Genomic DNA, 27,592 nt, shown 5'->3' with positions numbered 1-27,592 from the left:
GTGAGCAAATGCTGTTGGAAAAACTCGAGGAAAGGTTGCCACAGACCTTCAGTTTGTTAAAACAACAACAATAACAACAAAAACCAACCAAACAAAAAAGCACTATCTGTGAAGTTGCAGTCAAGCAAGGTGTGCCTGTACGTCTCTCCACTCCCCCAAGGAGATTGTCTGGTTTCTTCTTCCATGGAAACGTGTGAGAACATGGTGCCCAACAGTGTTTTGTGCTTTTTAGGGCCTGTTAGGCCTTGCACTCAGGATAGGGACAGGAATCGTCTGAAGGTCCTCAAGTGACGCCTCCCTTGGGTACCTGGGTGAAGCATGGCTCCAAAGCTATTCTCCTGGATAGAACACTACCGAAGGCTTTAGAAACCACTTCTCCTGGGGAGAAAGTGTTAGGTCTGAAAGGCGCATGAGAAATACCAAAAGGCCAAGCACCACCTCACTTCGTTCCAGATAAGCAGCACCTGGTTACCTTGTTAGGCGGGATGGCATAGAGTTCGGGCACCAGGTGGATCCCATTCTGGCCTCTGATTAATATCCCCTCCAGGGCCTCTCGGTATTCTTGGACCTGGAAAATAGCCCCATCCCCCAGGATATGCAAGAGGGGTCGTTAGTGCTGTAATGGCAGTGCAACACAGAAAAACAGCTCTCTCGGCAACAGATTAGAAGTAGGACCCAGGGCTAAGAAATGCACACATGCCTTCAGCTCAAGGAGTACAGGAGGAACTGGAACTCTTGCTGACAGCAAATGTTACGAGGAGTTAAATGCGGCTCATAATTTTTCTGTGTTGCATTTAACTCATGATTTAAATATTTCACTCTTAACTTCTCACATATTTAAATTTTGTCTCACCAGCTAGACTATAAACGTCTTGGAGTGGAGGCCAGTTCTTAAGCGGTACATCCCATTCCCACCTGTTGGTAATTTTCCACTTAAAAAGCCCTCGTTCAAACATTTATTGCTCAAGAAATATCTGCTGAAGGAATCAGATGTGAGGAAAAGTGTACATACTATGATCCATGTACCCCAATTCTGAGGTTGCGCTACTCAATACAATAAAGGTTGTTGATGTAAATGTTTCCATTAAATTAAAAAGGCAGTGATAAAAACCTATATATTAAAAAGGAAATGAAGAAACAGAAAAAACCCTTAACCAGCCACCCAGCTATTTAACACATTTCATCTTTGGAGAGCCCAAATGCCTTCCAGATCTCATTTTCTTTTCTTTTGAAATGCATGGACAACAAAGCCTGACACGGTGCATCCTTTTTAAAATGTCACTGGGCAGCAAGTGGAAGAGATAGTACAAGCAAAGAGTAGTAAATTCTGTGGGACCTAGAGAATGAAGTACTAAGTACAGGCTTTTCTGTCTCCTTAGCTTTTTGTTTGTGACAATTGTCAAACTTGTTCATAATTGAAATTCCAACTCAATCCTTTTGAGATCTTTAAGTCTTGGGATAAAAAAGCAAACATAAGATCCATGATAATCACTAAAGCATAAGAGTAAGACTCAATCATGGGGAAATATTAATATTTCAAGCTTAATGATGCTTCTGAAACACCTCGGCATTCCTGAGCGATGGCAGCTTTCAAAAACTAAAACGAATCTTAGATTACATATCCTACCCCAGAACATGTGATCTGAGGAGGCTGCACTTCCCCCCCAAAGCAATCAGGAAGCCATTCAAAGCTTTTAAGTAAGGCAGTAGCATAATCTGTTTTTTAATAAGATCACCTTGGCAGTGGTGTGGAGACACAGCAACAAGCGAGGCTGGAGGCTGGGAGACCAGTTAGGAGGCTGATACATTAACCAAGACATTAGCTGAGAGTACCTTTAAACTAGAGCTGAAGACGGCAAAACCACGGCTGGTCTGAAAAGAGCGGCAGCAACAAAACCTGTCTGCGGAAGACTGTAATGAGCCCAGCCTTCTCGGCCTCAGCCTTATGTAGTCCCCTCCCCTTGAGTGCCTTGTGATAAAAAGCCCTCAGATGTAACAGATTGGGTCAGGCTAATCAACAGTGTCCAACTGGGCATGCGTGAGTGACCTTTTGCCGTCAGAGGGCTGAAAACTCCACCCTCAGAGCGCGCTCAGGACCTCCATTTTGGACCGTGCAGAGGCCTGGAGCTTAGCTACGCTTGTGGAGAATGATGATTAGCTCATCTTTTTCCAATCAGCTTTCCCCATGCCTCAGACTGCCCTGCTGCTTTATTCTTTACCCCATAAATACCCCGAGCCCCTTGCCGTGGGGCAGGCAAACCTGAGACTTGTTTGCAAGTAAACCCTCTCTTTGCTGCAAACCTTGGCGTCTCAGAGTTTTGGCTCGCTGGGCTCTGGCAAAACAAACCTTCTTTGGTAACAACAGCTGTTCAACAGCAGAATGCAACAGAAGTGCCATTCTGCCAGTTCTGGGACTAAGCTTTAAGAAAGTTTGGCAGCTTCTGTTTTTGCATTCTGAGAGAAGACGATGACCATGTGAAAAGCCTCACGACCCACAGGCTGTGAGGAGCCCAAGCTAGCCACATTGTGGGGCGCTCAGGCCCAGGCCAACAGCTAGCATCAAGCTGCCGGCCGTGTGAGGGGGGCCGTCTCGGAAGTAGATCCTCCAGCCCCACTGAACCGTCCCAGCTGACACTAGGTGAAGCAGACAACCTGTCCCTGCTGAGCCTTGCTCAGATTACAGAATAATGAGCAAATAAAATAGTTATTGCTTTAATTCATTCAGTTTTGGAAAAGTTTGTTAAGCAGCAGTAGGTAACTAAAACAGTGCCCTAAATTCTTGCATAACCCTATGTTCTAATAATAATCATCACACCACTGGAACGAAATTGCTGATTACCAACACAACACCCAGCATTTTCTCACCTGAACGGCATCACTGTTGAAGACCCCATCAATTATGAAATACGTCCAGAACACAGGCCATTCACATTCAATGTTTTCAAAGAGCTTTAGTTCAGCAGGATCATAATGCAGTCGGTTTGGGTCCTGGAACCAAACAGGTAAACCCTCTAAAAGGGGATGTCGGGTTATATACGTAATACCATTGTTACTCACTGGGTCTCCCTTGCTTTCTGATTCAATTCAGCTTTGAAGCTGGTATGATTAGGATTCTACTATAATGAGGAGATGCTCTTTTTGGCAGTTTTCCATGGTAAAATTTCAGAGAAGTAAACCAAGTATACACAAGACCCTCTGGTACTTTATTAAGCTTTTTATATTTCTGTAACAAATAAATAGCAATTTGCATCTCAGTGCTGCGCAGACTATCTGTTTTACTGATACCATTTTATCAGTCACTATGGCAAAGGAACCCAAGGAGGAGGCTACAGTTGGCCTTTTAAAAAACGTGTGAGCCACAGAACTGTTTGTCCTTGTGTACAAGCTGTTTTAAACGACCAGCTTGCTGTCCTCCTGATGATCTTACTATTTTATTGCCTTACTCTAGCTTGCTGATTCCAAAATTAAGACTTCCCTTGCCGATATTCCAAAATGTAATTTTTATAATCAAAAGAGGGAGAACACCACAGTGGCAACTTAGATATGAAGCAGTTAAGGAATCAGAAGAAACAATCTTTAAATACAACCTCTCTTGGGGTTTTATAACCATCTCGAAGGAAGCGACAGCATCCATAACGCCCCTAAGAAGATAAAGAAAAAAGGTGCATTTGATGAAACATAAGAATTTCTTTGCCTTTTTGATTCAAGTCAGCCCTTCACCTTCTTTCCCATGAATCTTTTAGTAACGAAATGACTACCATGCACACTTTGCTATCAGTACAAAAAGTTATTTTAAAGTAATAAGCAAAGTAAATTCAGATTTGATCAGTGCTTGGAAGGGAATACCAAAACTTCCCACTAAAGTATCAGGAATGCAAGAGGTCACTGAATCAACATCCTTCCATTGTGATTTGCTGCATTGTGTAAAGATGCTGAAGGACCCTCACTGCTTGGAGAAGCCGCCCAGACAGACATGTGGATTGGCCTGCTTCTATTTGAAAGACTGGAAAGCCACAAGGACATTCCAGATTCTTCACAGTTAGTTAGGCCCTGGATGCAAAGGAGCCTGCTTCCTGCAAGAGGTAGGGCAGGGACGTGGTGGGGCTTCCTATGGCTTAGGGCCCTGGCTGCTGGTTTTCCTGTTGCAGGCTCATGTTCCTCTCAGGCTTCTTGGGTGTCAAGAAAGAAGGACAGTGGCAGTGTTCTCTTAATCTGCCTCCCTAATCCCTGAATCACACTGTGAGGTGTCCATTCCCCATATCTTAAGTGCATGGGGCTGCTCTAGCACTGGCTGTGGAGGCCAGCAAGCTCCTTGTGGCCAGCCCCACAGTGTTCGGGGTGTCCTGGTGAGGCCCAGTCTAGAAGCTGCACCCCTTGAAACACTTCATTCCCTACCTTAACTCCCTGCCTACTTCCCCAAAACAAAGAGGTTCTGTTTTCCCCACTGGCCCCTGGCTGAGGCAGCGCCTTCTTTGGGGGATACAGTGGGAGACCCTGTACCCCTTTGTTTACAAAGGCTAAAAGCATTTTTCACCAAATCTCAAGAGGATCATCAACATGCAGATTTCACTTTAGGAAACTTACCTTCTTTGATCATTTTACTGATAACTTCAGTTGGCTGCAGTATTGAATAACCTTCCCAATTTGGTGTAATGTGTCACAGTTCCTGCATTTCACCTCAGAGCAGGGATTTTTTTAACCTCAGTTTAACTTTGGGATCGCCAAGTCTTCAGAAATTGTGTGAACAGTTTGAGGATATTGGGACATATGCATTTTTTTTTTTGGCAGGGACTTTATAGCTTTCAAGAGATTCTTGAAGGAGTCTGTCTGTGATCTCCAAAGGGTTAAGAAGCTCTGCCTTAGAAGTACAGGAGTGGTACTAATTGGGATTCAAAGGTGCCAGCTTGAGTTGAAGCTCTGCTACTTAGAAAGAGAACAAGGCACTGATCACTCTGTGACTTCTTTTTCTTACCTCTACACTCAGCTTTGGATACCTCCCTCTGTGGGTCCACTTAGATACTAAGCCACTGACCTCATAGAGAACCAAGGCCTGGGTGAGCTGCTCCATGTCACTGTCTGAAAGGGGCACTTTACAGAGGGCAGAAGGGCACCAGCATGACCAATGCTTACCTGGAGCTTGGAAATAATTTCATTTTTGGTCACATTCACAAGGTTCACATCTTCCACTGCAAAGGCCGGGAAAGAAATAATGGAAAGAAGCCCAGCATCAATCTCCTTAGACGTCGATGCTCTTGGCAGCATGGAGAAGAGAATAGACTGAAGGAAAAACAAACAGGTGGCTTTAACCTGGGAAGTACTAATAGTGACAAACAGTATCTAGAGACTACGACTTTACCCCAAGGAACATCTGAATGAGTCTGCCAATTTTAGTAGAGCTTTTTCCTACCAACATAGCCCTTGCTGGGTGACCTTGCCTACCCAGCCAATGCTTCCTGTTCCTTGCAGGAGAAAAGGGGGTTGGGGAGAGTGGTGGTATGCCTGGAACCCATGCTGAGAACTGTGTGTCTCCCTTCCTTCCATGCCTTCTGTTGACCTTGCTGGGCCTTTAGGACACACAGAAGAGGAGCTAAGGACTACCTTGTCAGCAGGCTAGTGTGTCCTGGCTGTAAAGAGAGAGACAGAGAAGAGAACACATAAAGGGCCAGCATGGAGAAATGTCTGGCTTCTGTGGAATGTGACCAGTTGGACTGGGTGACCCAAGAGCCACTTCAAGGAGTCAAATCCAGAAGACCACATGAACAGGCAAAAAGGTTTAGTTGAAACAGAATTAATTTAGTCCTAGAAAGAATGGGTTACTTAGTGGCACTATAATATGGCCTCAATTATAAGGTGGTTGCATTAGGCATTGTAAACTAAAGGAAGGTGAAATTAAAAAGAAAAGTTCAGTAAGGGAAGGGAGCTAACACTGGGATCTAACATGTATAGACATGGGACTAGACCCCTGCAGACATAAGCTTATCAAATCTTCCATACAAAGAAGGAACTCGAGAACTATGTCCAATTCACACATGAAGACTCAGATACAGAGATTCAGGCTGAAGAGCATGAAGCTAGTCTGTGACAGAGCTAGGATTCTAACCCAGGCCCAGCTGGCTACAGAGCTCATGCAAATTCCACTAGGGTCTGCACATCTATAAGATGCATACCAGCTTGACTTTATTAAACCTTACCCCAAGATCTAGCAGATTCCCCATTAAGGACTATTTAATGGGGGAAAATGGAATGAGCTAGAAGTAGGGGGTACATATAGGGGAACCCTTCAGCTTCAGAACAAAGCTTCATTTTCTAAAGCCAACTGACCCCCAAGCCCAGTTCTTGAACTAGTCACTGCTCCTAGGCTCTCTCTGCCTGAAACATATACCCCAACCGGAAGGAAGCTCTCTGCTTACAAGTTTGTATGTATCTCATTCCCACAGCCCCAGCATAGTACCTGACACAAAGGGAGCCCACACTACAGAAGAGTTTGCTGATTTGCCAGCTACTAGTGACCTACTATCCACTAAATGCATTAAATCACACCTTTCTCTGACCTGTATTCCATAGATGTTCTACTAATTTGCCATTTCTCCCATATCATCTCTCCTCCACCATCCGTTCTGCCCCTCCCCATTCTCTCCCCAAGTGAGCTACTGCTTGCTAGTCATCTAATTTGGGGACTTCATGAAATAAACCTGAGAGAAAACCACCTATATGCTCAAAAAACATAAAACAGATTTTGCCTCCAACAAAACAAGGTTGCCTTGATTGTTGCCTCCATATATACATCATCGTTGTGTCTTATGTTTGCACAGTACTTTCTTACAAAGTACTCTGACAAACTAAGTTGATTTACTCTGATCCTTATGACTGCCTTGTGCAGGAGGAGGGGAAGGTACCAGTATGCTCATTTTATGAATGAGGGAACTGAAGCTCAAAGAAGCCAAGTACCACCAAGCTAGGAAGGTGAGGAATCTGAACTGGAGCCCAAGTCTTCCACTCCATGGGTCTCCTTCCCTACTCTCTGGAATGTGAGAGGTTTGAGCCATTACCTGGCAGTGTTCGACCTCATCGGGCAAGACGTGGATCACGGACTTGCGTCCTCCATGGGCTCCAAAAAGGTCCAGTTCGTCAATTGCCTCCAGGGCTGCCTACAAGCACAGATATGAAAGACTTTCTCATTCTAGTAAACATACACTCCTATATCTGGTACTCCATTTTCATTAAGCAATCTAGCATATACATTTCCCCAAAGGTGATGAAACCCATCTTTAATCCGGCTAAAGCGTCCTATGCTCGTGTTCTATCCTTATTTTCAGGGGATAACAGCTTTCCTGTGTTTTGCTACTCATTGCAGGAACAAGAAAGAAAATAGAAAATCATTTCCCAAAATTAAACGAGTATTCTATCAAAAAATAAAATATTAACAACATAGCATTGTGTGTGTAAAGGGTGGGGGGGGGTAGCTAAGTTCATGGTCGGCTTTTCTTTCACCTATTTGAGCAGTTAACTTCTAACATTAGCATATTTGGCGCTTAAGAAAGTTAATTCTTTTAGTAGTAAGTATGTTTTCTGTCAGTTGACCTTAACAGAGCATCTTTATTGTTCATTTAAAAATTCTTGTTCTGGAGTCTTTAACTCTGTCCAAAATTATGCTTCACTCTTGAGGAAGAGGGGAGGGGGAGGCAGGCTAAATGTCCAGAACAAGAGACAGGTAAACTGGTGGCCAGTAGGCTGAATCTGCCCCACCAGCATGTTCTGCTTGGCCTGAGGAAATTTTTTAAATGATTTTGGATTACAATACCTTTAGAGAAAGTTCCCAGTGTCCCCAATACTCCCTGATAGTTTTCTATCTGGCCAGCTTCTCTTGTTTATGTTACTCACCAGACCTGACCCTGCAGACTCAAACTTGTGAGCCCTGCCCTACAAAGTGGTCATGTTCTTTAGCCCTCTTCATGACCCAGAAAAGAAGACTGGATATCATACCTCCAGCTTCTTAGAAAACAGTAAGAGCTTAGACTCGTGCATGGTAACAGTGGATAATGAGGAGGGAGTGCACTTATTTTCAGGCACGTGCAGATTTCGATGTAGGAAACCTACATTCTTTTCCTATAATTTTAGCTGGCTGGGGTACATGTGCTACTTGAATTTCACACTTGCTGCTGACTTTTGAAAAATATGCTAATCAGATTAAATCCAAACCTCTAATGATAAGAACCAAATCAAAGCAGTTAAAGACACACAGAAGGAAAAACAAACAGGATGAGACCATCACCTTGGCCATTCCTACAGAGCTTGCATTCAATTCTGGAATGCCCTGATTAGTCTTATCTCCACGTTCCCACATTCCATAATCCTGCAGGAAAAAAAAAGGTAGTAATCAGAGCAGGAAAAAGAGGTATATGAGAAGTGCTATGGAAAAATGACCCCTTTATGTCACTGGATACCTCTTCTCAAAGGCTACCAAATTCATGGCTTTACATACTCAGGCTGTGTTCTTTCTCGATTTCAGTTCATTTGATAGCTGTGTGGAGTTTTGGAAGTAAATATTCAAGTGGAACAAAAATGCATGCAAAGACACTCTCAATTTTCTTATTTCTAAAAGTTATTTGTAAGAAACTCTTGATAAGTAGAGAACAAAATATTTTATCTTAAAATAAAAGGCTGCCCCTTTAGTTAACTAATCCTTTTGAACTTACATTAAATTGTTAGATGGAATAAAGAAACTTTAACAAATGGGTTCCAACTAGGTGAAGCCAATGAAACCATTTAAAATAATTTAATACCTATTTCTAGCATTACCTCTGGTGAAAAAAAAATGCTTAGCAAGTAATGGGAGCGGAAGTCAAATTTTGAAACAAATGAATATGAATTGGCTTAGAACAGCCTGTTTACCTAGAGGACTTGATATATGCATACTTAACTTTTATAATTCATATTTTCACTTAAGAAATCCAAGCACTGGATATCGTTTTGAAATAATGCTATATGTACTATTGAAAGATTACAACCCAAGAACAGGATCAATGCCAAATTTTTGGTATTTATTATTATTAGAGAAAGATAAATATTTTGAAAGTGTGAAAATTTAGATATAGACACACTGGAGCGGCTTCAGGCTCTCCCGTGCCATGCAGGCCTTGGAGCTGAGCCCCAGGACCCCTTCTTTCAGTATTCCTCCCATCTGGGCATTTCCGCTCCAGCCCATTGTCACTCCAACCCCAGAGCCAAGTGACTCATCCTTAAAAACTGCTTTGATCAGCTCACTCCCTGGCCTAAGAGTATAAAATGATAAACTTTATTCCCTAGTTGATCACCTTCAAATCTCTCTCTCTGGATGGCCAGACATCTAGTATTCAGCTCCACCTCTTGCCCGCCCACAAGCTGACTTTACTTTCTACTATTCTCACGTACTCAGCTGCCACCCTAAGAATACTCCTTCACTCTGCATCCCCTTCCCCAAACACCCCTCCCACACTCACAGCCTGTTCCTGCCTCCCAGCTACTCCTGCACCCTCTTCCCTCTCTTCTGTTGATCTAAACCCTACTCATCTGCCAAGGTCCAGCTAAAGTCCCGCCCTTTCCCAAGTTTATTTAGACCAGGGTTTGTCAACTTCAGCACTATTGACATTTGGAGCCCGATCATTGTCTGTTGTGTGGGGCTGTCCTGGGCACTGTAGGATGCTCAGCAGAATCCCTGGCCTCTACCCACTGGATGCCAGTAGCACCCTCCTCAGAGTGACAGCCAAATATATCTCCAGACATTGCCAAATGTCCCCTGGGAAGGGAAGATGGCCCCTGGTAGAGAATCACTGCTTTAGACCTAGGGTCAGCAAACTACGGAACCTTGGACCAAAACTAGTTTTCCACCTGTTTTTGTAAATAAGGTCTTCTTGGGAACACAGCCACGCTCACGAGTCCATGGGCTGTCTACCGCTGCTCGTGTGGTGCAACGGCAGAACTGAGTAGCAGCAACAGAGAACATAGAGACCACAAAGCTGAAAGTATTTACTCTGTGGCCTTTTACAGAAAAAGTTTGCTAATCCTTGCTTTAGACCACAGTGGCTTTTTTTTCCCCAAACAAACAAACTCTTACCCTTTCCTTACTGCCCTCGTGGTCAGCTTTGCACAGTTTAGTTGTTCTCTAGAAGCGAAACTCCACCCTCCATAGCAGACAGAAGCCTGGAGGAACTGGGTTTATACACATTTACACCCGCACACACCTGGCCCTGGGCACACATCTGGCTCCGGCCCCTCTACCTGTGGGCTGCCTGACGTCATCCCCACGGCGCCCCAGCTCCTACCAAGGCGCTGATGCTGTTGCCCTTCACCCTGTTTCAGGCCGGCCTGTGGACGTGCTGCAGGATATTTTAGGGTTTTATTTAAAATAAGCATAATGGATTCAAACAGAGCATGCGGCACATTCCAAAAACAAAAACTCCCCAAATGAGTCCCTGGACAAAAATGTACACTTTGTGTGCAGAGGTGACATAATCTTATGGCTCTAATCTTACTAACCTTATGACCAGCCCCAAACAGCCTGGTCCTCAAAGAGCTATATGATTTTTATTTTTTTGACACTGGGACACCTGAAAAAACCACTGGGTTTGACACTTACAGCGACTTTATATGCAGCTTCTATGTAAAAAACAAGATTCTGTATGAAGGCCACCTCGTCAAGGGTGAAAATAATACGTAAACCTAGTAGAGAAAAACAAACAATGAAGTTATTTTGTGAAGAGAGAGCTGCCAATTACAAATTACAAATATTACACTAGGAAATAAATCCTTTTACTCCCATTTTCATTCTTCTTACTAGGACATCAAAAATTATCTGAAGTAAATCATAGCAGTTCATGTCTAATCTCAGAAGGAGGAAGGAAGGAAGGGAAGGAGAAGAAGGAAAGAATGGCTCCACTTTTGTGTGTGTGCCTACAAGTAGAAAGGATTGAAAGAGATGTGGGGTCTTCAGGTATGTTAAATTTGCAGAGAGAGATTCCACAGAGCAAGCATTTTAGCCCAGAACAAACACTGTCCTTATCTTTGAGTAAGCCAAAGGGTGGGAACTATCCCCCAGTGGCAGACAGGGAAAGTAGAGCCTCCAGCTGCAGGAGACGGCCCTTCACCTCTTGGAAAGGCCAGCTCCCAGGACCTGCCCAGGGGGCTGCACCAATAGCTGAAGCAGGCAATGGCCAGGAGAGCTAGCTTTTGCTTCAGTCCCTGAATGTACAGCTTGCTATGGCAGACACATATTTTTAAGGTATGAATTCTTGAAGTTGGTATGGGTATAATACACTGTTACATCACTGGGGGTGTTTAACTAGTAAACTGTTCTGAGAACAATTTGGCAATAAGTATGAGTAGCCTTGATATCTAGCTAATGGAAGGAAACAAATAGAGATGGGGTCAAAGTGGGTACTATAACATAGTTATAATAGCAAAAAAAGAGAAAGAACAGTTAAACTAATTATGGTATATCCATTAGTAAAGTTGCAAAAATCATGTTTATGAAGAACATGCAATACCATGGGGGAAATGCCTAAGTTATAATGCTATGTAATAAAAAGACTATATTTATGCATACAATATGATCTTAAATATGTAAAAAATGCATAGAAAAAAAACTTGAGGAGACACAGTCAAATGAAAACTGGCAGTGGGTTTTTCTTTGTATTTTGTTATATTTTCCAAAATATGTACAGTGATCTCACACTAATTTTCACAACCAAAACGTATTTTTTTAAGTGCCTGGTTTATTCACAAAGCTATAAATAACAATTACTGATTTCTCCTATTTTTGGAGTTTCACATTTGTAGTCTGAGATAGATGGGAAGCCTCTAACTAAGGAGTGTGAGTTTACAGGACTGGAGATAAGACCTCTGAGACACAGCAGCTAAGTGACCTAATATGGCCATTTGGTTCACAGAGCAGGGTGGCAGCCTGGTGCTTGGGAGGCCTGGTGTCCAGGCCTTCATGAAAGACCACAGCTCGGGCTTGAACAAGAAAAACGTTCACCGTCCAGAAGTTTATGGCCCACTCACATCATGGGCACTATGGACCGAAAGACAACTCTGGGCACAGTGGTGACTTCTAGAAATTATGCTGTTTGATTATAATTTGGATAAACAAGGGTGCGTCTAGAAGAGGGAGACCAGGGTAGTGAGAAGAAGAGCTGAAGGACCAAGCCTGCTGCTTCTGGAGAAGAAAACTAGAAGACAGGATATGATAGTATATGCAGATATTTGAAATGGTTTTTTTGTTTTTGGTTTGTTTTTGGCAAGAGGAGGTAATTAGGTTTGTTGGTTTGTTGGTTTCTTTGTTTGTTTATAGAGGAGGTACTGGGAACTGAACCCAGTACCTCGTGCATGCTAAGCATGTGCTCTACTGCTTGAGCTCTACCCTCCTCTTGAACTGTTAAAAGTAGATCTGATCTAGGTTGTCCAGTAATTAGGGGACAGTGACAGCAAAGAAGCTTTGGGATCAATCAGCGAGGTGCTAATAGAGCCAGCACAACAGCCTTCGTCCTGCAAGGGCTTGAGAGGCAGACTGTCGACAGAGCCAGAGTCAATGCACAGAATGCAATGCAGAAAGCAGCATGCTTTTTCTTTACAGAAATAGCTTATTTTGAATACTGATCAATGCCTGCCCCTCCCGGCCCCCTTTGGGGTTGTCACTCCCAGTACAATGGGCTCAATCAGCTCTGGCTCACCTGAGGCAGTCATCTGGGCCAGGAATAGGAGGAAGAGGGAGGTGGCATCCACCTGGAGGTGGCCCCACTGGTCGTCGCCCACCACAGTGCTGTAGGTGGCGGTGTTGTACTTGGCATGCAGGCTGTCCTTGGTACTCTGAGTGTGCTTGAACTTCTCCACTTTATCCACCTGAGGGAAAAAGCAAGTGGCTATGCTGTACGTAGCTAAAGGGTTCATGGCTGGCAAGGTCAACCTCTTGGATCTAGACCTCCGATCTGCTAACTCAGGGAGCCAGAGGGATGGAAGGCAGGGGATGGGTGGTGCGGGGGATTCCTCCTGCCCATCACCAGAAGTGTCTGAGCCCAGTGGGATTATAACAAGCTCCACAGGGGTGAGGGGGCAAGCCAAAAGGTCTCCTTTTCCATGTACCCCCAGCATGCGCTGTGACACCCAGCAGGCACTCAATGAGAGGGAGGGAGAGAGTGAGGGAAGAGGGGAGGAAGAGGACTCTTCCTTTTAAAATTTCAACTTCTCGTTTCCTTATGGTGAAAGGAAAAGAGCAACAATGTCTTTGAAGATTAATGGGGCACATGCTGATTAAGGGTGAGGATGGTATCATATTTATCTTGGAATCTGTGCAGATCCTAGTATGATCTGTATACATTAAATGCTCAATGAAGTCTTTTATTTACCCCTCATTGAAAATGCCAGTAAATAGAAATGTCAAGTTTAAAAACAATGACTTAAAGTCATGTGGCTTTAAAAACAATGTTTTATTCTCCATTTAGAAGAAAGGGCATAGTGTCTTTTTACACAAGTAACTTTCGAAGAGATTCTGAGAAACTGTCCTTTGAGTCTGGTTCTATAGTATAATAAAATTATCTTCGATAATTTTAAAAGGAGAAAGTCAGCAAAATATTTTCAATTTCTCTTCATCTTGATAAGAAAAGCTCAAAACACTATGTTAGTTGTCACCATGAAAATGACAAAACACCCACTCAGATGACCCAAATGACCCCAAAATACATCTGTCATTTTCTGCCTACCTGTCTCATCATGCACTGGAGAAGACCCCGCATCAGTTTCACCACGTTCTACGGAAATAAAGTGGGATCAGTTACAAGGGCAGCTTCCCTGCTCCATGAAAACCTCCTTATCACGTGGCTGGCAAACCATTGCCGCGTGGAGCCTTCCCCGAGAAGGCAGAACCGGGCATATACAAGCATTCTGATGATTTAGATTATTTCTAGCTCTCCACTCCATCACAAAGAAAATCCTGACGAAGAGACTTATCTCAAATAAAGAAGTTGGACCAGATGGTACCACCTCACTCTGAAATCACTGGATCCTGCTATTTTAGCAAGACAATTTTTATAAGCCTAGCACCCTGGAGCTTTATGTCACAATTCTTAGTAATTTATTTTTGTTATGCTAAGGATGAATTAAGTCCACCATGCCTGCCCCAGAGTAATGATGTTTTGCCAAAATAGCCATTTGTGACACCATTACTGAACTATTGAGTAAAGTTCTTCCAGTATGCAAGTAGCTGCCAAGGCTTCTTAATAATATGTACTGGAAACAATTATTATAATTATTATCATTATAAATAATAACAATGCTATGATAATCAGACATGCTGCCCCAGTTTTGTACAAAACACTTTACCTGGATTCTCACTAATTCTTGAAACAACCTTATGAGGTGGGTATTATTGTTTCCCCACTTTATAGATGAGGAACCTGTGGCTGAGAGAGATGAAGCAACGTTGCTAAAGTCTCCCAGCTGGCAGGGAGTGAAGCAAGGACGGAGCCCAGGCCGACTGACTCCAGAGTTTGAGTTCCTAGTTGATATACTATGTTACCTCCCACTTCCTCCACAATTCAGGCCCATTGAAAGACTGGTCTTCATAAGTCCTATTAAACAAACTCTAAAACTACTCCACAAAGGGCTGGAGAATGGGATATTTTTAGGTCAAAGTAGACTGGCTGAAAGAAGTTCCCACCCAGGGCCATCAGCATTGCCTCCCTTACAGAACGTACAAGGTTTGCAGGAGAAGCAGCACCATGGAAGTTAACTGCCAGAGAAAAGTATGGAATGGATCACCCTTCAGATTCTTCTACCTCTAAGATCCTAGGATTCTAGAGTATAATCTCACTGTATGTCATAAACTCTTTTGAGGCAGAAAATATTCCCTCATAATCAAAAGGTATAGTCAACACTTACAATTAACATTTCCTACAGTGTGTGGCATAAACATTTGTCAACTGACTTCCCCTCAAATAAAGAAAAGTTATTTTCCATTGTGAAGAAGCACAGTGGTTCCCAACTGAGGGTGACACTACCATCCCCGGGTTGGGGGTAGGGGGCACATCTGGAAATGTGGGGGTAGATGCATTTTTACTGTCACCATAGGGGGGCGGGGGCTATGGGCATTTAGTGAGTAAGGACCAAGGACTCTACGTGTCCTGCAACACATGGGGCAGTCCCACACAATGAATAACTATACTGCCTAAGCCCCAAAGGCAATGGTGTCTCTGTTGAGGATCACTGGACGAGCCCGTGCTATTTTCCATAATTAAGGGAGATTAAGTCTACTTTAGTTATATAACTACACTCAACAAATCAAACAATGTGGCTGTTAGTGCTTTGCCATCGTCAGTCACAGAGTGACAAATCTAACCCAGTCAGAAATTGCTTACAGGGGAAAGGTAGAGGGTGTGTGTGTGTGTGTGTGTGTGTGTGTGTGTGTGTGTGTGTGTGTGCGTGTGCATGCAAGGCACGGCTTTACTTGGGTTTTGTCTCAGAGGATGATAGAAAGTTTGGAGAACATCAACATCAAATTATACTGTTAAATGAATGATTCCCTTATGTAATAGTCATCCAACTTCTTGAAGGAGCATTCAGTGCTTGCTGTACACATTTTAAAAGAAGCTACCCATTCTTATATAATTCAAAAAGACATATGCACCCCAATGTTCATAGCAGCATTATTTATAACAGCGAAGACATGGAAGCACCCTAAATGTCCACTGACAGATGACTGGATAAAGAAGATGTGATTTATATATACACAATGGAATACTACTCTGCCATAAAAAAGAATAAAATAACACCATTTGCAGCAATATGGATAGACCTGGAGATCATTTTTCTAAGTGAAGTAAGTCAGAAAGAGAAAGAAAAATGTCATGTAGTATCGCTTATATGTGGAATCTAAAAAAAAGACACAAGTGAACTACATATTATTTATAACTTAGATGATTAATTTCTTGAATATGTGTAAGCACATTTTACTGTCCTTTATGATTGTATTTACTGCATTCTGTTGATTCTTATTTTGTGGTTGGCTTTATTCCTTTGATAACTATGTAAGTTTTAAAAGCTAAAGCTCTAAACTCTTCTTACAAACAATGAATAGTACATATATGTAAATTTTTTAAAAATGTGCAGTATGTTGTATATATGAATTTACATGCAGTATATTGTATATGTGCAGTCAAATTGTATCAATATTACTTAATAAAACTGAAAAATGGAAAAAAAAGCTACCAATTCTTGTCTTACTTCCAAGACTGAGTGATTTCATCACCCCACACTCAGCAAGTCTAGTCAAATCCAAACTGTCCTTTCCTTGCTTGCACAGACAGGCTTCCTCTCTTAGCTGCCTATGCGTCAAGGCTGCCTGCCATTCATGCCCACTTTGGTTGCTATAAACAAGCACTGACTGGGCCATGAGAACTCTCCCTGGACCTGATGCACTGACTGTGTGAGCCAAAGAGGAATGTATGAATTAAAGATAAATCCCAAAGGCTCTTATGCCAAAAGAACTATATTTTTATATGTCAATGCTCCTTACTTCAATGCTATCACTCAAAACACTCTAAAAATACGTCCTGTGCTCAGGGGCAGATTATTGTCTTACATACTTTATGATGTCTAATCTTTGCTTTGCAGGGAATGCTGGTTTCTGATTTCGGAAAACAACAGAAGGACTTCATTGTGCTGTATGGTAACACAGGCATGAAAACTGGACAGCACCAATGTGGTTCAAAATTAAAGGGCGACTATAAATTAATAAGACTGCTTTGGAATGACTCAAATTAGAAAGGCATTTTTAAGGGAAATTCCAAAAATGTTTTAAGCAGTGGCAATACTATGTGGATCAATAGCCTTTCAACATGACTACCCCAAAGAGTATACACTTTGGAATGTGTACTTCTGGTATGCTGACTCTTTAAAAACAATCATGGTAGTTTATAATGATACCTCGTATGTAAGTACATATAAAATTGATCGAGCATGTGTGTGAGAAATGTAGCTAGTCAGAAATTTGGATGCTTTATTTTTCTATTCAGTGTGATTTTTATTGTTTTTTTTATGGAGGGAAAAGTCTCAAAGGGAAAAATACATTAGAGATTGAGACTACCTAACTGCCTCCCCAAAATATCCTACAGTACAAATGGAGGCAACTGTTCTGCACACACACCACTTCCTCGTAGGCTTTTCAGTTCAAAGAAAAGGTGCTAAGTGGCCAAGACACGGCTGCCAGTTAACATTACCTGCTCTAGCTCGTAGGCCTTGGCTTTGTCCTCATCACGGTCGGCATTCTTGCGGTAGGCCATGCCCAGGCCCCACACGGCCAGGATGCTGTAGATGTTATCCCGCACCCAGGCGTCCTTCTGCTCATGACTGGCTGACAGCAGCCCTGTGACGGGATTCTATTAGAGAAGAGACAACATGATGCAGCACCATTCACCCAGCTTCTGTGCAACCAACGCTCACCCTTGGGGGCACAATGAGGGTGGGGACGAGGAGTGAAGAGAACAGAGTTCCAGTCCTCACCCTGCCACCAGCAGCATGATCTTGGGGAGAAGTGACATCACTTCTCTGGGCGTTGGTTTCTCATCTCTATATGGAGGATATTAGACTGAAAAATCTCTAAGGAATCTTCTAATTATGAGTCCTTGTTCTTTTGCTTTTCAGACCAGACCATGCTGTTGTAAGTGACAAATAGAAGAAACAGCAAACAGAAAAAGCCTGCAAGGTTTTTATACATCTGGGCACTATGGGATTAGGTCTTCTTCTCCCTTTGTGTTTCCACACCAATTAGTAAAGCACTGAACCTGGAAGCAAGAGGCTCCACTCCACCACTCTAGCTCTGCGTGCCGGGGAAGCCACCTACCCTAAAAAGGAGGTGCTGATCAAGAGGACACTAGGGGGCCTATTTAGCGATGATATCACCAGTATTTAAAAGGGCAGTTGAGTCACTAAAGAGCTAGACCTTCACAAAAAATGTACACAAATGTTCATAACAGCATTATTCATAATAGCCCCACAGAGAAGACAACTCAAGTGTCCATCAACTGATGAATGGATAAACAAAATGTGATCCATACAAACAAGGAAATGTTATTCAGCAAGAAAAAGGAATGAAGTACTAACACATGCTATAGTATGGATGAACCTTGAAAACATTATGTTAAGTAAAAGAAGCCAATCACAAAAGTCCACATATCATATGATTCCAATTGTACAGAACATCCAGAATAGGAAACTTATAGAGAAGAAGTATATGAGTAGCTGTCCAGAGCTGCGGGTGGGAGTAGGGTGAGAGGAAATGGGGAATGAGTGACTACTAACAGGTTTTTTTCCCTTTCTGAGGATGATGAAAATGTTCTAAAATTGATTGTGGTGGTGATGCACAACTTTGTGAATGTGCTAAAAACCGTTAAATTGTATATACTAGATGAACTATATGGCAAATAAATTATATCTCAATAAAGCTATTTTTTTAAGAATCTAGTCCTAACAAACTCTGTGTCTAGAAATAAAATGGATAAGATAGGAAAAGAGTCACATAAAGATAAAGCCTCTATTGACCTTTCCTGAAATTATGCAAATAAATATGTATCTAATAAAATACATCATAGCAATCAGAACCTCGCCACCTTAAAATATTACTCAAAAGGGTACCACATTATTTACGAGAGGGCTCATTAAAAAAAAACTCTGTTGGGTACTTTCAAAGTGATAATACCAAGGTTATAAGGTAAAAAAAATATTGGCATAGTCTCAGATGGTCCCACCTAAGGGAATTAAATATTTAACTTTTTCCTTTAATTAATCTATGCCCTCTTGAAAAACAACTAAAACTCAACTGACAGTGCCTTCAGGGGCAGCAGCATTCAGTGTATTGATACTGCTCTACAGTAAACAACTACAAATCAATGATATTAAAGTCAACCAGAAGTGAAGTCTAGGAATAGCTTAGAGAAGGTACAAGTCCTATTCCAATAGCAGACTATCGGAGTTCTTTTTTAAAAAATCACTATACCCAACAAGGTATATCATAAGCATCTTTGTTCTGAGTAAACCTGGGGGCAGGAAACCATCAGGAGATCCAGAGAAAGAACTCAGCCCCTTCCTGGCATACCCATCAACCATGAGTCCCTTGAGACAACAAGCCTTCCAATGACACAGCAGAGACTGCTTACACATAGTGCCAAGTGTGGTTTGGATTATGAAATGTCACTGTCCTGTTAACTGAAAGTCACTTCTTTGATTCTTTAGTTTGAGTTTAACTGCTGAAGTGGATCAGTTCATCCCTACCCAGAGCCAGAATGTCTGAACCCTTGTTCCACTACAGAGAAGCAATCTGGGTGTTTCAGGGGATCCCCACATTCAAAAGTGCATACACAAGCCATGTTAAATTGGGGTGCTACTGCACTCAGCAAAAGGAATACTTCATACTATGGACTGAAAGTCTGTGTCTCCTCAAAATTCACATGTTGAAATCTAATTCCCAATGTGACAGTATTTGGAAGTGGGGCCTTTGGGAGATAACTGGGTCATGTGGGCAGAGCTCTCATGAATGGGATTAATGCCCTTATAGGAAGAGGATGGGGGAGCTATGAGGAGAGCTGCAAAGAGTCAAGGGTAGTGTCCCAATGCAGTGTCAGACGAGATAGCACAGACCTGCGCTGGGACTCAGCAGTCCCCTGCAGGGAACTGACAATGCCATGTTTAAACTCTAGAAGAGGCCCAAGATAGATGAGCCTAACATAAACTGTGTTTCATCAAGGGCAAGGGGCCAACAGCTGCGCAGTTTGTCTTTTAACTCCAGTCACTTGTTGGCCCCTCTCCAACATTTCTTCGTTTCTAATTTAGGGCAAGTGGCTTTCTTGGCTCCTGTTTATGAAAGAAATGGGTAGGGCCCTTAAGCCTAGAATGGATTGGGCTCAGGGCTTGGCCCCTGTGCTGTGGTAATGAACAACATTAAACTCTAGGTGCCTTATATTTCTTGTCTATGCCTTACGTCCATCACTGGTCAGCTGTGGTTCTGCTCTGTGTTATCCTCCCTCTAGGAACCAGGCTACTGGAGCAGCCTGTATCCACAACACTGCCCATCTCATGGCAGAGGAGAAGAAAGAACACAGTGAACCATCAGCTGCCTCTTACAGCTGCTGGTCAGAACTCACACATATCAATTCCTCCCTCATTTCATTGATGAAAGCAAGTGACATGGCCATTGCTAAGTTCAAAAGGGTAGGGATGTGGAAGCCTCCCCAGGGATGAGAAGCAAATAACTGTGAACAACTATTATGTGAACAACTATGTAAACAATTATTATGTGAATAATTGTGGAGAACTATGCTGTCATGGTGACCTCACCTGTTAGCTGTGATGGGCTGGGATCCCTCTACAGCCCACCAATCAGTGAATGTGAAGTGATCAGAGATAAAGACGGTGATAAACCACTGGAATTTTGCTTTTTGGCTTAGGAAAAAAAAGTGCTAAAGTAATAAACTGGAAGTCCTACTCTTTAAGGTAGGGGGAAGAGAGGAAAGGACTTGAGAAGTACCTCAAATATTAATAAATATCAGACAAAGGAGACTTCATAGCAAAGAAAATGACCACAGATACAGAGGGATATTATATAATAGTGAAAAGGGTCAGTTCACCATGAAGACATAATAATCCTAAAATATGTATGTACCTCACAAGAGGCAAAGGGATAACACAACATTGTAAAATGACTATTAATAAAAAAATGTAGAAAAAAAAATAAACAAAAGCTAAAAAAAAAAAAAGAGGTAAAGGGATAGACACATAGTGGCTAGAACAGAATAGAGACAGAAATAGATCCATGCAAATATGACAAACTGACTTTTGACAAAGGCCTAAAGACAAAGGGAGAGAGGACAGCCTTTTTAATAGATGGTATTGGAACAACTGGACATCCATATGTAAGAAAATGAATCTCAATCTAAATCCCACACCTTATATAAAAGTTAACTCAAAATGGATCACAGATCTAAATGTAAAATGTAAACCTATAAAACTTTTATAAGAAAACAGAGAATAAAAATCTTCATGACTTAGAGTTAGACAGAATTAGCCATGATACCAAAAGCACCATCCATAGAAGAAAAACTGATAAACTAGACTTCATTAAAATTAAAAACTTTTGCTCTGTGAAAGACACTGTTGAGATAAAAAGACAAGCTACAGACTGGGAGAAACTATTTGCAAGTCACATATTCAAGAAAGGAATTGTATCCAGAATATAGAAAGAACACTCAAAACTCAACAGAAAGAAAACAAATAACCTAATTTAAAAAAAAATTGGTTTTAAAAAAAAAGCTTAAACAGATACTTCACCAAAGAGAATATATGGATGGTAAATAAGCACATAAAAACAAGTTCACCATCATTAGCTATTAAAGAAATGCAAATTAAAACCACTGTGAGATACTACTACGTACCTATTAAAATGGCTAAAAAGTACTGCCAGTACTAAGTGTTGACAGGGACACGGAGCCACTTGAAATCTCATACATTGCTGGTGGGATTGCAAAATAGTGCTACCACTCTAGACAACAAGTTTGGCAATTTCTAATGAAGTTGAATGTATGCTTACCCTACAACCCAGTAAACTTGTTCCTACATATTTACCCTAGAGAAATGCAGACCTCTACATGCATGTTTAAAACAGTTCGATTTGTAACTGCCAGAAACTGAAAGTAACTCAAATTTCCTTCAATGGGTGAATGGATAAACACAATGTGATATGTCCATATAGTGAATACTACTCAGCAATGAAAAAAGAACAAACTACTGATATGCACAACTTAGACAAATCTCACAGGCATTATACTAAGTGAAAGAAGCTACTCTTAAAGGTTACATATCATTTGATTCCACTTACATGACATCCTTGAAAAGACAAAACTGTAATGATAGAGAACTGATCAATGGTTTTCAGAGATTAGGGGGTAGGCAGAGTGTATGACTATAAAGGGGTAGCAGGAGGGAAATTTTTTAGTTGAAGGAACTGCTTTGTATCTTGATTATGGTGGTGGTTACATGACTCTATACATGTTTTCAAATTCATATAACTGGACAGTCTTTCTTTAGGAAATTCCGAAGAAGCAAGTCAGGTATGCACAGCATGAATCTTGGGAATGATTCAAACAGGAGGCAAATCCTCATTTTTGCTTTATAAGTAAAAAAGTGGGTAAAACAGGGGAACTCCTTCAAGCATAGGAAATGGCTTATTGCTAGACTCAGAGATGAGATGAGTGAAACAGAGAATAGTAACCTCACAGGACAGAGGTGAAGTTTAAGGAGGCAGAAGTTAGGGCAGTGAATTTCAGTGGGGGTAATGGTATAGTGGTGGAGGGTAACCAAAGAAGATAGTGTACATGGCTCCCTAGGGTGGTGGGTGTGTAGTTTTAAAAACATATATTCAACATTAAAATTATCTACCTGAAAAATAAAAATAATAAAAGCTAAAGTCTTCGTTATACAAGCTCAAGAAACAACACTTATACAATCTTCTAGTCTGGTGGCAATACAAAGACGATTCTCAGAGCAGGCAGGGGATGGGGTGGATTAACAAGAGAAAAGAGCAGAGACGTTGAAAAGGTGACATCCACTGCTCCTTAGAGGGCGTGTGCCTGTGAGAAGAGAGGCAGGTAAGAGCTGCAAAGTGGATGCTCACGCCGAACAGCATGCTTACAGACTTGGACAACAGGTTGAAATAAAACTAGACAGAATTCAACAAGAATTTATTTATCGGGCTTATGTGTTTAATAAATGTCTACTGAACTAATTTCATTAGCAATCACTCCCACACATCTGAGCTGACTCAGCTCCCTTCACACATCCACTCTCACCCCCAGGGCCCCAACAAAATCTTTAAACAGAACCTCTTCTCTCTTTTCCAGGTCACCCCCCCTCCCCTATCCCAGCAGCTACCCTATGACCCATCCACATCTTGCCCTAACACTTAGTTATAAAAAATTTCAGCTATACAACACTGACTGCAAGTTTTAACAGTGACCTACCAACAGCACCGAAAAGCCAAGGGTATGTTAATGGAAGAAGAGTTTTCAGAACAAGGGAAATAAGAGTCTCACTAAGCTACCAGCCTCGCAGAGCACACCTGGCATATTGTCACTGCCAAACACCATGTTTGAAAAGGGCCATTCATCAACTGGAGCATACCCAGAGGGTCATCAGGGCTACGAAGAGGCCGAAAATCATGTCTCATGAGGGAAGAATACAATGTTTAGAGAAGGCTTAAGGGAGCAAGTTAGCCCCTTCAAAGAGCTGAAAGGTTGTCCTCTGAAAGAGGGATTCAATTTTTTCAGCTACTAAACTCAAGTCAGATTTCTACTCAGTATAAGAGCTTGCTAACATTTAGAATTTTCCAAGTAGAATGGATAGGGTTGTAGGCAATGCAGGCTCGGTCCCTAGTATTATTTGGGCAGAAGGACCCTGAAGGTCATTCCACAAGGGAGGTATAGTATATAGTGTAGTGTTTAAGGCCACAGATTCTACATTGTGTAAGATACACCTGGGTCCAAATCTCTGCTCTGCCACTCACTATCTATGTGATCTTGGGCAAATTACTTAACTTCTCTGGGCCTCAATTTCCTTTTGTATAAAAAGGAAAGTTCACAGCAGACTGGAGAGCATGGGTTGGGTCCCCTGGGCCCTTCCTTCATCCCTGCTCTAATGGAAACCCTGTTGCCTCTGCCTGTCCAGCACCTGTTCCTCCCTTTTCTGGTTATGGCCTATAATTTCCCCTGATCTGACCCAGGGTGGTTCCTGGAGTGGGAGGCTGACCCCATCACTGCCTGCCCCCTGGCCATGGCCCCAGCTGCAGGGAAGGACATGTGACCCAGCCTATTCAATCTAGGCACAGTTCAAGGATGAGCACATGACCCAAGCTGGACCAAGTGAGAGTCATTCTCAGTCACAACTTCCTCTGAGGCCACTACAGAAAACATCTTCTTTCTGCAGAGGGCACCACTCTAAAAGAATATAACCTGAAGCTGCCAAGGGGCCACCTCTGCTATCATGTGGGATGAGCCTGCCAGAGAATAAAGCCCACTCTGAGTCAAACAGGGCCAAGCACTGCAAAGAAATACACTTAATCATTTGCACTCCCGAATCCAGCCATGCCTGAATCTAGCCCAATCCATTGAGCTTTTCAGTTATTTAGGGAATAAATTCTCTTTCATACTTAAAGGCCATTTGGGGTGGGTTTGTGTCACTTACATCTGAAAGAATCCTGACAAATACAACCACGAATGCTTATTAAATGGCCACAGTGAACTAGATACCATAAAAACATTTGATGCTATTAAAGAAATCTAAGATCAAGGCAATATTAAGGCAAAGTACACAAGCTTTAATAGTAGCACCAAACTACTTAATTGAACATTTTGCAGTTCAGTTTTTAGCTCAAGAGCACAGAGATGAATGCTGTCATCTACCCACCAAAAATGGCACAGAGAGGATAGATTCCTTGTTCCCCTACCTCCATCCCAAAAGAAAATTGGAATAGCTCCTTACTGATCTCCCTGCCTCTAGTACTGGTTCCTTCTGTTAGCAGATAGAGAGATTCCCAAATTAGAAAGCCCACCAAAAGTGTAGGTCCTTGCCTGCAGGTTGAGAAGGAATTCTCAGCAGGGGCAGAAAGACAAAGTGAAAGACTGCTCTTATTGCTCAAAGAGAAGAGAGAAGGGAAAGGGAAAGTGCTCGCGCGGGGAGTCACCAGCCAGGTAGCCAGCTGGGACAGCTCCCACCCTGAATGTGTCGCAGTGTCTTTTATTGAAAGGCTCTGTCATCATTATCTTTATTCCGGCTGTGCCAATCACCTTCTATGACCGGCTCTTTCCTCCCATGGAGCTCAGTCCTAAAACAGAAACTTCAACGGGAAAGAGAACAATAAAGAGATACTAGGGTATTTCCTTGCGACTGATGCAGCAGTTGTGGAATATAAAAAGTCTGGCTGTAGGGCTATGTCCTTAGAACCAAGGTGCCAGCTGCGGGATAAGAGAAAACAAGCAGTTTTTCAATAGCCTGGCATTTCCTTCACCTTGTTGGTAACCAGCCAGGGTCAGCAAGCCTATCTAATCACCTCTCTCAATTCCAATCCAACCTCCACAAAGGGAGGTCACAGAAAGACCTACACTCTCAAGACTTCGCTGTGCTGCTCTGAATTCTCCAACCCTATAAGACAGAATCAAAGTCCCTGGGATAGCCATACAAGGCTTATCATGTGCTGCCTCCTCCTCTCACATCCAGCACAATCACACATCGCTCCCTCCTTAGCCCCCTAGAAAGCCTGAATTAATGTTTCCTGCACACACTCTGCTCTTGGCACTTCTGGGCCTGTGCACATACTCTTTTCTCTGCCTGGGATGCCCTCCAGCAAACGCCTCTCCCTCACAGGCTCCCTCCTCCATGAAGCCTTCCCAGAGTTCCCTTTCCTATGCTCCATGGGACAGAGGTCAGAGGTCTCTGGCTAACCCCTACCCTGGATCCTCTTTCCTTTGGATTAAGAATCATTAAGTACACATCACTGCCTTGCTCATTTCCAAGGGAGGAAAGGACTATTCAGTTATTCAAATGAAACACCCAGAAGAGACTAGGATAAATGTTGAAAATACATGATTACTCACCTCCCCTTCACCCCCCAGTGCTGGTAAAGCAAAAAATAGAGTGTGAGATTTCTATTACAAAAACTCCAGAAACTGGTTAAATTTATTTGTTGTATGGGAGTTTTATTTTAGCAACTGCTGCTTCAAATGTTAAAGGGGGTGGGGAAGGGCAATGTCTTGGACTTGAGATGTTTTTTAAAGTGGGAATTACACTAGCATTTGTTTTAAAATGACTGCATCTGTAACTGAGACTACTGGTTATGTGAGTAACCTTTCTTTTTGCATTAGTTTAAAAGATAAGCTTTGCATAATTTGATATGTAAACCTCAGGCTTTCAGAGAATAATGTTGAAAACTTAAGTGCTAACATGCAGTGGCCTCATACTTTACCTAAGGAAATTATGGGTGTGCAATTCTTACTTTCAAATGATGAATATCTTTTTCTAAATTGCTGCTCATTAGACTTCCCTCTCTGGGTTTTCAGATAATGCACAAGCTGCAAGCTGTCCTGAGCCCACCCAGTTGCATCATCTCATATGACTGAATGATGGCTTACAGGCAAACAAAATGGGTTGGAAGCCAAGCATTGCAGGCATCCACTTCATCCTAGCTTGGTTCTAGCTTCCTTCCAGATCCCAATGCTAATCTTAAAACTTACAAAATTCACAGAAACCTTAGCTACATTCTGAGCCCCTTAGCTACAATCAAATGTGCAAATGACTTTACCACCCTCTTAGGAGATTTTAATTCTTTGCCTCTTGTGCCAATTCCTGCGGTAAGGTGGGGGATTACTGAGGGGTTAGTCTTTAGCCTGGTGTTGTGGAAACTTACAGAACACATTCAAACTCAATAGGGTTGTCAGAATTCTCCTGGTCACACTTAAAGTTTGAGCTATCAAGGGATTACTGGGTGACACACTAGCAACCTTTCACCTGAACAGGAAAATTGCAAATATCACTATTCGATATTTTCAATGATAAGACTGACTCTTATTCCACTAGGTTCAGGTTCAGAGCACAGCGGCATGACACCTGTCACTCTGCCTCTGGGCTCTCCAGGGAGTCTGTTAGGAGTTCCACAGATGGGCTTGGGGAGGCAGGGAGCTGGAGGTCCATGAGACTCCTGGAACTTTTGTGTGAGCATTTTTCTCAGGAAAGAATAGGATATTCAGCTGTCATCAAATTTTCAAATAGGTCTGTAACCTGTTTGCTTAAGAACTCCATTTCTCTAAATGTATTTTATGAACATTAATTATGTTCTCCCTGCCTATTGTGAGGCAGATGTGATATTTATTTCATTCTATTACTGAATGCAATTTTATTTGGTATTCACAGCAATCTGGTATGTCTAAAGTATTTATCTCCCCTCTTTTGGCCTCTTTCCAATAAGACCGAGTGCTTATCATGGGGCTGTCAGCTCACTAGAAGGATGACCTAGAAAAAGATTCCCTCAACTCCCCTGGCTGGAATTCTTTATGTAAAATGAGACTAGGTGATCTGACTAGATGATTTTTGGATCCCTGCAAAACCTGAAACAATTCTAAATCTCTCCCTTGTATGGGTTTACAGTCCTTTATTTGTAAATGGAAGAGTCAAGGACTTTTTTTCATTGAATTACTCAAATGTTTTTATCTGCACTAAAATATGTAAAGGCTATCCTGAAAAGAGCACAGCAAAAGCCCTCCTCCAGGCTGTACTCAAAACGATCTGAAGTGGAAGGTGACGGAAGGCAGGGCCCTGGATTACACTAGGAAGGAGAAAATGCTATCTAGCAAGTGTTTTCTTTCTCGGGTCAACACACAGACCAGACAACCAACTGTCAGGTAGTCTCTGTCTGATTACGGGGTAAAAATATCATTTCTGCCCTTTTTGGACTCAGGGCTGCCCAGAATGCTTGTGCATGCCCTGGACCACAACTGTTCTCATTCCCAGCCTGGCTGTTAAATAAATT

At 42.3% G+C, this 27,592-nt stretch overlaps 1 protein-coding gene across 3 annotated transcripts in view; it reads right to left on the bottom strand.

The window, feature by feature from the left end:
• Window positions 1–27,592, bottom strand: part of PHKA2 (phosphorylase kinase regulatory subunit alpha 2) — a 72,901-nt gene that overhangs the window by 36,458 nt on the left and 8,851 nt on the right. For all 3 annotated transcript variants that reach the window (XM_031445786.2, XM_031445787.2, XM_031445788.2), the window contains exons 2-11: window positions 17,247–17,405; window positions 13,734–13,781; window positions 12,708–12,876; window positions 10,616–10,698; window positions 8,273–8,353; window positions 7,050–7,148; window positions 5,131–5,277; window positions 3,588–3,641; window positions 2,866–2,988; window positions 473–568 (exon numbers count right to left, since the gene is read on the bottom strand). In XM_031445786.2, the coding sequence (XP_031301646.1) occupies window positions 473–568; window positions 2,866–2,988; window positions 3,588–3,641; window positions 5,131–5,277; window positions 7,050–7,148; window positions 8,273–8,353; window positions 10,616–10,698; window positions 12,708–12,876; window positions 13,734–13,781; window positions 17,247–17,405 (1,059 nt within the window). The remainder of the gene's footprint in view (window positions 1–472; window positions 569–2,865; window positions 2,989–3,587; window positions 3,642–5,130; window positions 5,278–7,049; window positions 7,149–8,272; window positions 8,354–10,615; window positions 10,699–12,707; window positions 12,877–13,733; window positions 13,782–17,246; window positions 17,406–27,592) is intronic.

The sequence above is a fragment of the Camelus dromedarius genome, chromosome X, assembly GCF_036321535.1.
Source record: "Camelus dromedarius isolate mCamDro1 chromosome X, mCamDro1.pat, whole genome shotgun sequence".
Classification (NCBI taxonomy): domain Eukaryota; kingdom Metazoa; phylum Chordata; class Mammalia; order Artiodactyla; family Camelidae; genus Camelus; species Camelus dromedarius.
This window is presented reverse-complemented; position numbering and strand designations above follow the sequence as displayed.